The sequence below is a fragment of the Filicampus tigris genome, chromosome 11 (assembly GCF_054856515.1).
Source record: "Filicampus tigris isolate MCC_2025a chromosome 11, RoL_Ftig_1.0, whole genome shotgun sequence".
NCBI lineage: Eukaryota > Metazoa > Chordata > Actinopteri > Syngnathiformes > Syngnathidae > Filicampus > Filicampus tigris.
Window position 1 is genome coordinate 23,435,791 of NC_141227.1, and position 12,830 is coordinate 23,448,620.

The following is a 12,830-nucleotide window of genomic DNA, read 5'->3' on the forward strand; positions in this document are numbered from 1 at the left end:
AGCTAAAACATAACAGTTAAAGCGCCGTCACTGACAAGCAAGTGTTACGAGCGGATTTCCAATCTCGGTCAAGGTTTTTTTGTTGTTAGTGTTTTTTTTAGCATGACTATTGCAGGAATGTGAATGTGTGAGCATAAACAACAGCAACATATTCTGGGAGGCAAAAAATATTCCTCAGAGGCAAAAATATTCCTCATGGCAACTGCATTGATCAGTTCTCAATCTTAGCAAAGCTACCGGAAAATGTTTTGATACCATAAAAGGCAAGCTAATAATAGCAGCTAGACAACAACATGAGACGTGTAATATGATTTTTTTTCCCCAATTTTTAATTTGTATAAGAACTATAAGGGAATAAAAGAGGGAAAATATTTTGTGTGCATAGAATTTTTTTTCCCTCTACATTGTGCCAAGATCCAAAAACCGGCATTATACCATTATGTAATTGACAGTCAAAATTCATTTGTACTTTTTTATATGTACATTTGAGAGTTTGTACTTTTTTTGTTTTACCTACGTACAGGAGCAGAATTAGTACTTCAACCTTTACATATCTGTACTTCTTAGTACAGATGTGTGCAAGTACTTTTGCCACCTCTGGTTCTGCTAAGCAAAGTCAGCAGAAATTCCACAGTGACTCTGAAGCACACAGAACAGATCTGAAATGTATTTATAAAAAAGGAATGTAGCCTGAAGGGGATCATAATCTGCAGCTTTTGGTATTGTTTCATCGCTTAGCGGCGTCTAAGTGCAAGTGAATTCCCCCAAAGCTCCAACTTCCTTCCTCCCGCTCGTCTGACACAATGTTGCTGCGCTCTCAGACTGGATGCCCCGTGGGATGAACATGAGATATGCATGTGAGATATGTTCAGCCGTTTTGCGTGTATGTGTGTGACACAACATCTCGGCGTAGTGTGGGAGAATTCTCGCCAAGTCTCGTTGAGCGTTGGACGGGTTTCAAGCAACCGCCTGGCGGCGAATCCCCAGAGGGGGCAGCCTAACCCAAACAGCGGGCTGTCAATCATGAGCGGCCACCTATCGCGGTCACGACCCGGGAACAGGAAGAGGCCTCGCTGTCCCTGAACGGATCCGACTGGGCCACTCTGGAGGGAGCCGTGTATGTGTGCGAAACGGTGGGAGTGGAGCGGTAGACGTTTTTCACGTCGCTTCTCAAGACGACCAAATAATATCGGCTTACGCGGGGATGAACAGCTCAAAAAACGTTCACATCTAGAGAGGCGAACGACAAGTCCTCCCCTATCTAAGCCACATTTCCACAATGCAGTGCCGATTGGCAGGCAAAAGTTGCGACGGCTATATAAACAAGTGATCTGTGCCATATCACCCTTTAGGATCGTTCTACTCGGGTACCAACCACAGTGATACGGCACTCATCACTCAGCAATCCAGCGTTTGGTCACAGAAGTAGACAAAACTACAAGTCCTTTCTCAAAACCACTCCATTCATCCATCCATTTTCTATAGCGCTTATCCGATTAACTGTTTATATTTGTCCACTGGAATCATGTCACCTTCTGTGCTAAGTGAAAATTTAACATTTTTACCATAGAAAACAATAGGGAGCTAATTATTTGTTTAAGTTTTTATTCGACTTCTTAAGACATATTTAAGACCCTGGGAGGTCCCTGCACTTTTTTTCCCTAATTTTAAAACAAAGATGTCTATTGTCTAAGATAAAATACATATAAAAAAAACTAAAATTAGGAAATCTGAAAAGTCTTTCAATAAATATGTTTCAAGATATTTCAACAAAGAGCTTGAGTTTGTATTTTTTAAAATTCTGATGCCAATATTTTCCCTTTTAGTGAAAGTTAATATCGGCTCTCTGCCTCCTCGACTACTACTAATCGGTATCGGCCATGAAAAAAAAAACAGCGGTTTAGCTCTAGTTCTGAGTGCCAGTGCCCCAATTTCCAGCCACTTCCGTAATAAAAATTCAATTCATTTATAAAAATGAGTGAGTTGTGTCAGGAAGGGCAGCCGGCGTGAAAAGTGTGCCAAACAAATGCTGCAAGTGGGTCGCTGTGTTGACCCCTGACAGAAAAAAGCCGAAAGTTATTTTCTCTTTTAAGGTCAAACTTGCTACTACAATAAAATGCTGCTAATATTTCACTCACTGATCCCCAACTTTGTAGCTGCCATTATCTTGTCTCGTTTATTTACTCTGAACAAATTCGCAAGGGACACTTTGTAAACCACATTTTTTGATGTCGTCTTTTGCTGCTGACTGAGTGACACTTTCAAAGACAGAGTGAAAGCGAGAAGGACAAAAGCTGGAGGAAAGATGGATGGAATGAGGGAGGAAATGAAAGGCTTTCTCCAGTTTCACTCCCCGTGACCTCATCAGTGTGGTGGTGGCTTTTATGAGCTTTCCCTCTCGACGCCCACACACCAGCTTACACGTGCCAGGACGCACACGCTCATACTTTCACGGGGCCGGCACACGGCGGAACTTCTGTTTTTCGCCCTCATTTTTGGTTCTAATCAGGATTTCCAAGACATCTCTTAATAACGCGAGACCACGGCTTCGGCAACTGACTTTACGATTCCAACCTAATGGCAACACTTCGGGGAAGGCCCTCTTCCATCTCATTCTGGTACGGAAGAAGCAAGTCAAAGGGCTTTGGGAATGAACTGCAGGAGAAACGGCGAGATATCAGGTTGAATAAAAGTGATTTAGAAATGAGTTTTCACTACTTGGCAAGGTGTCCCATTACTTTTGTTGATGGCTCCATTTTGAAGACTAACTTTTCAACCCACTCAGTGCGTCATTTAAGAAAATGATCCCCCCTCAATGCGCAGTTTTTGCAACCCTGTACCAAAGGCACCATTGTGTTTGATTTAGAGCTTCATAAACGGAATGTATGTGTTTTCGCGAGCCATTTTTAGTCGAGAGTGGGATCTTCTTACACGGAAAGCTCGAGTTTTACGCCGTTGCCTTTCTACCGCCCAGAGAGACGTAGCCTAGTGAACGCGGCACAACGAGTACATGAAGAGTGGTGATGATGTTGAGAGCTGCGCTTGTGCTGCAATGAGATTCACGTTGGGAGAGATTATTAACCTGCCAACAGCACAATGAGGTCCATTGGCCAGAGACCGAGATGCACAGAGATGCCGTACTGGAAACTACAAATACTACATGTACCCAAACTACCATCACATTTTATCTGAAGTTTGAGGGTTGAAGCTTTACAAATCCAGCTACACTATCTAAAAACTCAATACTTGTGTTTTTGTGCCACCATACAGTATTGAAATATTTTCTCTGGACTGAGCGGTGACACATAAAAAAAAAATCCCATGAATTTGGCATAAGATTACAAATGTGAGATTTATCATATGACGCATTAAAAAAAAAAAAAAAAAGTCTCGAGGACCGACGCGCAAAACTGAACAGCAAGTCTAACATTTTAGTTTGAAGCAGCCATTTTGGGTGAATTCCAGGGCTCCAAGTTTTACATTCACATGAAAAAACATGTAAATGGGCCACTTAAAAATTGACGGACTAAGCGCTAATGGAAACGGATTTTCGGCCGTCAGAGTAATCGTCACTTACTGCATAATGCAATACAGCGAGACGCCACGGCAAAACCTGGTGAACTGAGCATAATTTCGGTAAAAGCAAAACCTTTGATGCAGCTTTCGTATCAGACCTTATTACTGAACAAGTATTCAGGGATTCACCTTTTCACCACACACTCTGGAAAAACCATTCATCAAATCTGCCGGTGTGGCGCTTGTTATCATTGGGACGCGCTCAGCCGCGGCCCTTACAAGTTTTATTCGTCCATTTCGCTTTCACAGGTGGTAAGTCTCTTAGAGGAGCGGTCCCCAACTAGTGAGCTGAGGACCAGACCCAGTCCATGGGATATTCGCTACCGGTCTGCACAGAGGGACTGAATAAAATAGATTTTATTATGAGGGTCTGAAATATTTTTTTTTTTTTAGGGGGAGGGGGAAATCAAGTGCCTGTGCCTTTGTACACGTCAAACCATTTTTTTTTCAATCCCAAGATGGTACCGACTCATTCAAAAGAAACTATTGCAGGGCTAAAAACTAATTATAGCTACATTCAGCGTAATGGTGAGTAGTATTTTAATCATTTGTTTGTTTTTTTTACCAACTGTATGCCGGACCGCCCAAATATTGCTTGACGTGAAATCAGTCTGTGGCGCAAAAAAATGTTAGGCACTGTCTTAGAGGCATGAACATAAAAGCTTTTGGAAAACGCCAGCAAGACAGCCCCTGCATGGCCACAAACAAGAAATAGTCCAAAAAGGTCACTTAATGGGCAACTCGCCGTCGCCAAAACCTCAAGGCACACACACCTGAGATCACTCCGTATCACAATCAGCGCGGCGAGAAAAACTCAAGAGGGGGCGGCGGCTAACCGGCCGTCAGATTGCTTGTCCCGTCTGCGTGCTCACGTTTAGGACAGGGAGGAAAATGAAAGGCGGGGATGATGCTGCGTCCAATTGTGCAAACGCACGTTTGGCCCCGGGACAGGAAGAGTGAACCAAGAGCTGGCCGCAAACAAAACAACACAACTAAACGACAAAGGAGGTTAACGTCAAAACCTGAAAATGCATTACACTCTCAAGTAGAAATGATTGCACATTATCTTTCCCAGATCATCTCCGAGCAAAGTGTCGCATCCGATTAACCTTGATCAAATATTTCTTTGTGTTTGCGTGTGGAAAATGTATTCTATTGGTGGCCCAAGGGGAGGCGGCGGCCAGGCCTTTACCATGATTAGGTATTCCGCATTCGGTCTCAAGTTCGGCACAGGGGACCCCGGGCTTTCTCAGAACCTGTATTATATTCTCCTATCTGCTATTTACTGTGGGTTTTATAAAAACAAACAAATTAGGTAATGCGAATGGGGAGTCTGGGATTAATTTTGAAGCAGCTGATTAGCATGTGTATGTCCTGGGATAATGATGTCTGGGACCAAGCCGAAAAAGCCTTCAGGCTACCAAAAAGACGCACTCCCAGATTGTACTCAACTCAGCTCCACCCTCTGGCACATGCTCCGCCTCTTCTTTGTGTTGTTTTAGAGGAGGGGAGGTCAATTTACGGCCCGGGGGCCGTTTGAGGCCACATGAAAGCATTTGATCAGGCACAGAATTGGAACAACTTGAGGAACTGTGATTAAAAGATTAGTTGTAAAAGATTCAAAATACAAACATAGCCATAATATACAACAAGAAAAATGATATTTTAAAAAACGTCTTACATTTTCCATAAGTACATTGTGGTGTCCGGCCTTTGTTGTACAAGTCATTTTCATATAATTTGATTGACAACGGTAAAGACACACCCACACCCACACACGCACGCACACACACACTCACCAAAAATCAAATTTCGCATTTTTTTTATGCTGCCTTGGTTTCATATGTGGTCAGGGCAATGGGGGAACGGAGTGGGGGGCTATTGATGAGGCTTTATTCAAAACTTCAACATCACATTCCGCACCTTTAAAGGCAGCTGCTTATAATCCGAGACACACTTGGGAGGTTTGGATACACATGAGTGTACTGAGTGGAAAAAGTACATCACAATACTCACAGAAACAAAAGTCTCTTTTATTTATTGGAGGAACAAACTCTTCCAGAACACCTTATTTGAAAAAAAGGAATGATACTTGAAAATTAGTGCAGCACCCTGATCAGGTCCAGGTTTATGCGTCCCCTCTGAGTGTCCACATTTAACACCCGCACCTCAACCCTTTCCCCGGGTCCCAAAGCCAGGCTGCGGCGGCGCTGGCTAACGGGCAATTTGTCCAATGTAATTTTGCTCTTATGGATGAGCCCCGAGCGGCCCACGCCGACATCTACGAAAGCCCCGAATAGACACGTGTTTTCCACCCGGCCCGTCAGGACTGTGCCCACCTGCAGGTCGTGAATGGATACAATGCCCCGCTTAAAGACCTCCTGCCCAAAATCTGGGGATGGCAAAGACAGAAGATGACATCAAATCAGTTGCTTTTGTGGGGGGGTTGGGGTCACGGGGAAGGGAAAGAGATGCAGGGAAAAATAAGAGGCCGGACGTGAAACGACAGAAGGATTACATTTCGGGAAGTAACCAAATACTCGTCTTTGCATACTTGCACATTTTTTGCCCAGCCTCTTTCCATGTGATATCTTTCTTCCGTGCTGTCATTTTAAAACAAACATCGCAGGCAAGGAAATAGTCAGGGCCAATTATCCCGAACAACAGCGGTAGCCCGGGCCCATGTGTTTACTCAGCTGAGCACGATGTGGTGCTGCCGTGCAACACAAGATACTTGATGCAACAGAGGATCTTCATTTTGGACATTCCCTTCATGGAGGCGCCGAGAGGCTTTTTACTTTCAAGTCACCTGGAAATCAGACCTCCACTGTTCCAAGCCTTTTTAAGCCGCATCCATTCATTTTGGTTGACAACTCAATTTGGATAAACCCGTCAAGTATCACTTTTTCATTCCTTCACAGATCGTTGCAAGATATTAAAATTAGACTAAGACTAATAGAGGGATAATCAACAGTTGATTATTATAATATATGATATTGTACAAATATTTTGTTGGAAGCTGCATAGCTTTCCATCGATAAAGTATATTATTTGATCACCGTGTCAGGAAAGCATTATGATGTCTCCAAAAATATATTGCATGTGTCAATCAAGCACAAAGCTTTTTTTTTGCTAATACTAAGATACTGTTTTAAGACCACCTCAGGGTGTGTGTGTGTGTGTGCGCGTGTGTGAGTGAGATGGACTTACCTTGCCGTATGTCAAAGCCAGGAGGCTGGGTGAGGCCGTCGATGATGAGCCTGAGGGTCTCGGGCGTGGTGCCTACCGTTCTGGACAACTCCTCGATGCCGCTGCTGGCAACTTTCTGGTCCACGCTCTGTTTGAGATGCGCGCTCCCGATCTGGCTGGCACTCCCGCCAATGAGGGAAAGAAACCTGGAGATGAGGATTACGCATACAATTCATTAAGTCGCCTTGGCTACCAAGCTACTTTGACGAGTTACGTCGTGATCAATCTGTGGTGCTGTTGTACTGATTGATATGCAGATTGTTTTCAATCCTGTCCAAACACTTTCACAGGTTTCAACCAAAATTTGTGTAAAAACTAACACTTAAGCATAATAGTGCTTAGCCAGAAGTAAGGAGAAACGAAGGCTACAGTGAAGGGGACTAATGCATGCAGACTGCAAATTTTTGCTTTTTAAATTCTGGTCAAACACTTCTTGTTGATCTCTAGTGACATTTTATTGGTTTCTGACGGAGTTACATTCTAACAACGGTAGTCAATCACTAAATTACACTAAAAATATTAATACATTTACTGAAAATATTTGTATTTAAAAAAAAAAAAAACACTTCAAGGCCATGAATGTAAAACATTCACATTTCATAAACCAAGAATTCCCATAAAGCTTTACGTTTGTGCAAAAACTACGATTTTAGTTTTATTATATTTCATATAATGTCCTAGTCAGATGTAAGGACGAAGCAAGCCACAGGAACGCGGAAGAATACACGGCTACTGCAGATTTTCAACTATAAATCTCATTCGTCTCATAATGGAGTGCATGAATACGAACAAATTATGGGTTGGAATGACCAAAAAAAAAAAAACATGGGAGAAAATTAGAGGAGGTGGTGTCAGTAATGATTGAAAATTTAGTGGTGCCTACATCATAAAAATGCACATTGACTGTGTTCCCTCCTTGTTCATGTAAATCCATCCCAGCGGGCTATCATCGCCGTGACGCCTCATCTCCACTTACAGTATGTAGCAAGCCAGCAAAAATCTCCTGTTGTGGGGATGTTGACACCCATTCAAATTTGACCCAAACCTATTAATGTGACTATCTTTTGCACCAACGCAAACTGGCATGAGAACCAGAGTGGCTTGTGGAAAAACGTGTCTGTGTGTGTGTGTGTGTGTGCGTCTAGTGCATATATTATTTACAGTACAAGCTTTCCACAGCTGGTGATAGATGTGAATGCATTAGCCTGTGTGCGTGGACCAGCTGGGTGGTGTCTGTGATGGATGTCGCTCACTGGTAGCCTGACGCCAAGCAGACTCCCCCCAGCTGTCCCACCCAATCGCCACCGTGATGGACTGAGCAGGTGGGCACGCACGTAACTTTGATTCATAGAAAATGCTGTTCAGAAACGCTTATTTGGCAGCGGTGGGGACAGTGCGGATGTAAGCGGACACGGCTTGAGTACAAATATGTGCCAGACAGCTGTGAGACCCGCAGGGCAAAGGAATAAACGTCAAATTTGTCTAGATGTATCTTCCTACTTTTGGGATATTTAACAAAAAAATGTTATAACATTTTCAGCTTGGTGGTCCGCTTCACGGATCACAGTGAAAGCAATTTGCATATATTGTGAGAAGAGGCTAGACAAAGTTATGAGTCTGCTCTTTTCCGGTGTCAATTGTATATAGTGCTTTATGTCAATTTATTGGCTTTATTTATTTATATTTTTATCTATATTTTATATATTGTTTATATCTATATTTATTTATAAATGTATCACAGCCTTTTATTGTTTTTGTTCAATTTATTGTATTGTTTGTAAGTGCTTTGTTGCAGCTCTAGCTGTTATGAAATGCGCTATAAAAATTAAAATTGTATTGTATTGCTTCGATGTTCACGCTTGTGTTTTTGGGCTGAACAATGGATCAAATTCAAATCGACATCACAATATAGGAGAATACAATTTTCAAATCACAAAGGACAGCATTTGGAAAAAAAAAAAAAAAGACCTAATTTCGGTTGGTGGATAGGCTTTATTTTATATATATATACATATATACATATACATACGATGACATATATATATATATATATATATATATATATATATATATATATATATATAAAAACACAGTATGTATATTTTATTTATTGAATGTATATTTTATTTATTGATATAGTGCCTACATAAGTTCAGTGGTTAAGAAGTGCAGTCCACATGTTTAAATATTGGTTCATGAAACATTTGAAGTGAGAAAGGCACAGACTTGATTGCATTCATCTGATTTATGACTCAATGACTTACATTCATGTCACAATTGTTTGGTAGAATTTGGGGAAGTTTTCATAGTGAACGCTTCAAAGACAGCGAGTCAAACACTTAAGTCCGCAATTGTACCTGAAGTTGATATACTGTCTTTCATGTTAATTTGTGGATCATTTGACTTTATTTTAGCATAAGGTAAAGCTTTATATATAATAAATCTGACCTTTTTTTTATTGTAATATTGATACATTTATTGCTCGTGTTTGTTCAATAATACATGGGATGAGAAAATTAATTGCATATTAAATCGCAATATTCGTGAGGAAGGGGGTAGGAGGTTTCGCAATTAGATTGTTTTTCAAAATTGTTCAGCCCTACTCTGTATGTGTTGTATATGGTTGCAAGCCGAGGGCCGGGAGGGGGGCTATGCGTGGGCTGTGAGCAGTAAAGGGATCTAGTTTCTCTAATGTGATGAATGTGATATTCCTTGCACACCTCACACAGAGATGTACACTTACAAACACACAGACACACACACACACACACATTCCTTTGCCATCCTCCCTCCTGTCACTTTTATATACTGTATTGTATTTGGGGATGTGTGACGAGCAGATTCCAACGCCACTACATAAACTAATTTACTGCGGGCCATTGGTAACCTTGACTTAGCCCTTTGGCAAAATAAACACTGCCCTCAAACACATTAGATACCTCCTGTATCTCCTCAGGAAAAAAAACCCCGTCACACACGGACGCGCGAAGGCGGCCTCCAAGCGCGCATCACCAATTTCTTGCATCTACATGCCATGTAGACCACACAGCTCGCTCTGCACTGAATTTAAAGGGAATGATTCGATTGGATGGGAATCGGCTGCATTTCCTCCCACAACAGTACACGCGCCGTGTTCTATTTGCGCTAGTCTAGCAAAAAAACGGAAAAGGAAGAAAACACCACCCATGCACGCAGTTAGTGTTCAGAGATTTCTGTAACAAAACACAGATAATCCGTAACAGTTGGCAGGTCTGTTACTGTATATTTTCAGGCAAATAGCATTCCAGCCACCACTGTTGACACTCCACAATGTTGTGCGAGTCCATTTTTACATACCGGGGGAGCTCCTACTAGTCCTGCACAAATGTTCCTTGATCTTGCCTTTATTTCTCAATGAAAGTGATTTTGCTTATATTGTTTAACACAACACAGTCTAATATTATTATTCTAACTAAGCTCGATTATCTATAAGTGAGAAAATGACGAGAATACACAATCTTGTTTAACAATATTGTCAAAATGTGTTTAGCTCCTTCAAAACAAATTTCCCCAATAGACGGTACAATAAACGAGGTGGTGAGGCGACGGACTTGTATTCATCCTACAGGCCAACTACCGAGAGTTGCGCTATGGGCGAATGTTCACAAACACGCAGACAGCCCCTTAGCTGCCACCTCGCAGCGAGGCCATTAAAAAGGCACAACGGAGCCTCGAGTGTCAGAACGCATGTAGACTAAACACAGCTGAGTGACTGCAGCTGCAGCAGAGAGGGCTCCCACACTCGCACGACATGAAACGCATGCTTCAATGTGCTTTGAATGTGGGCATCATTCCTGTTAGCAATCATTTCTCCCACAAGGACAGACGCTCACAAAGACGCGCGGCGGAGCCCAAAGCCGACACGTCCTCTGTTGCGGAGCGCCTCTGTGAAAATCGAATCAAGAATCCCCGCACTAGAATAAGCAGCACCATATGAGAGGGCGTCCAAATCGACTCCATCTTAGCCCAAACATGCTTCAGCCGGTGGGAGGACTACTGCCCAAGTGTGTGTGTGCGTGTGTGTATGATGTACCTATGTGCCACATCGTAGGACTCTGGGTGGATGCAGGTCTGGTCCAGAGGGTTGAAATGTGTCGCTACGATGACATTGGACTTTCCTTTGACCTTCTTGGCAGCTGGTTTGGCTGGCACTGCTGGAGGAGGCGCACACTTGGCGCTGTTGCGACATGAAAAAAAAAAATGCATGAAATTCAATTAGAAAGCACACATTTATCACTACTGCGCAGTGGAATCTCAGAATAGAAATGCCCCCGAGGCTCGTGCAAGTCAGAATTCAGCCAGAAATGTCAGGGGAAAAAAGACTTTAGCTGAGACAGCTTGGTGGCTTTGTCCTCAGTTCATATTATCAATATTGTTCGGACTTGTTGTGTTAGCTGAAGTGTCCGTGCATCACATAAATATAGTGCAAAGCATGAATCGCTATCTCCATGAGTGAAAATGTGAAATGCTTTGTCTTTAGAGACGCTCGCTTTTTTTCCCCCCTCCGCACACACTTGGGCCTGTTCCATCTACTAGTACCTGTGGGCAGTTTGGTTGATTCTGATGAAGCCGGCGCACTGCTGGTAGGTCTTTGGTCCCATGCCTTTGACCAGCATGAGCTGCTCCCTGTTGCGGAAGGGACCGTTCTGCTCTCTCCACTCAGCAATATTGCGAGCCCTTCCCGTATTCAAGCCTGCTATGTGCCTACAAGACAACAAGTAAACGATTTGAGCGTTTCATTCCGATCTGAATGAGGTAACAAAAGAAGCACTCAGGCCAACTCGGAGGCGATTTGTCCGAGAGGCCATTTGGAGCGCCGTGACTCACTCGCTCTTAAACGCGCCACCGTGTCAACACTCGACATAATAGCTCAGTCATCAACACGTCTGCAAGAGTTTGCATGCATGCGTAGCGAGACTTCTGGCTGCGCAGACGGGTAAACAGATGACCTGATGCCTGCCAGCCTGTTTTTGCGCTGTTTGTTTCTACAGTGGAGCGCACGTGCCAATATGCGGGAGTGCGGCTTTTCTATGTGGATTTGTATGGCTGTGTTTTTTTTTTTTTTTTTTTTTTTTTAAGTGTGTCCATTTACCTCATCAGAATCTCAGAGCAGATGTTGATGTCGACCCCGACGAAGCTCACGCACTCCTGCACTACGCCATCGAGCGCAGCCTTCAAAGCTGTGGATGAAACGTCGTGCTGGAAACAAACACACACAGAGACAAAACCAAAGAAACGTTAGCAGTCGAACCGATACGAAAAGAAAGTAATAAGTGAAATTACAGTAATCCAAAACAATCTTTTTCGTAAACCATTTTTTGATACGCATCTGAAACTTTGTCGGCAAGAAGTCCCCCGGGAGGATTACTAAATTTCATCCCGAAAAAGAGATCAACGGCAGCCGAGCCAAAACAAATCCTGACACCACGAGCGACACTTGACTGACAGCGATAGGAAAAAGAGATTTGATTGACAGATGGAAAGAACACATAATAGGTGCAAAGACAGTGGATGTTTAACTTGGCCGCGGAAAAAGACCCTCTCAATGAACTCTTCGTCTCTGCACACGTCTCAGCCACCAGCCCAACAACAACTTGGGAATAGCTTCCAAAAAGCCTTGGAATGTTTTCCCTATTAAGGAAGATAAAGAGGCGGGACAGGGGATGCAAGATAGGAGCGATTGTATCAAGTTTGATGACCGCCAAGCGCCGTGGCCAAAAATCCAAGGAGGTGGACACTGATACCACGGCAACTGCTGGACGACTAGCTGACAAGTGAACTACTGTTACCGACTGCGAACGGGATTAGGCCTCGTTGACCCGTAACACGATCAAGCTTACAATAAACACTTCCATGTAAACAGATAACAAGTAATCAGGACAGCGAAAGAGACTGTTGACATGTATGAGATGTTGGGCTGACCGTAACGACATGAATACATGGAAGGCTTCCTCGCTAGTCATATT

At 43.0% G+C, this 12,830-nt stretch overlaps 1 protein-coding gene across 1 annotated transcript in view; it reads right to left on the minus strand.

Annotated features, from left to right (window-relative positions):
- Positions 1-5,588: 5,588 nt before the first annotated feature.
- The window catches only part of srbd1 (S1 RNA binding domain 1), a 41,022-nt gene continuing 33,780 nt past the window's right edge, over positions 5,589-12,830 (minus strand). Inside the window, exons 16-20 of the mRNA XM_086046084.1 lie at positions 11,957-12,063; positions 11,404-11,568; positions 10,898-11,041; positions 6,787-6,971; positions 5,589-5,968 (exon numbers count right to left, since the gene is read on the minus strand). Coding sequence (XP_085902210.1) covers positions 5,676-5,968; positions 6,787-6,971; positions 10,898-11,041; positions 11,404-11,568; positions 11,957-12,063 — 894 coding nt within the window. The 3' untranslated portion in view covers positions 5,589-5,675. The remainder of the gene's footprint in view (positions 5,969-6,786; positions 6,972-10,897; positions 11,042-11,403; positions 11,569-11,956; positions 12,064-12,830) is intronic.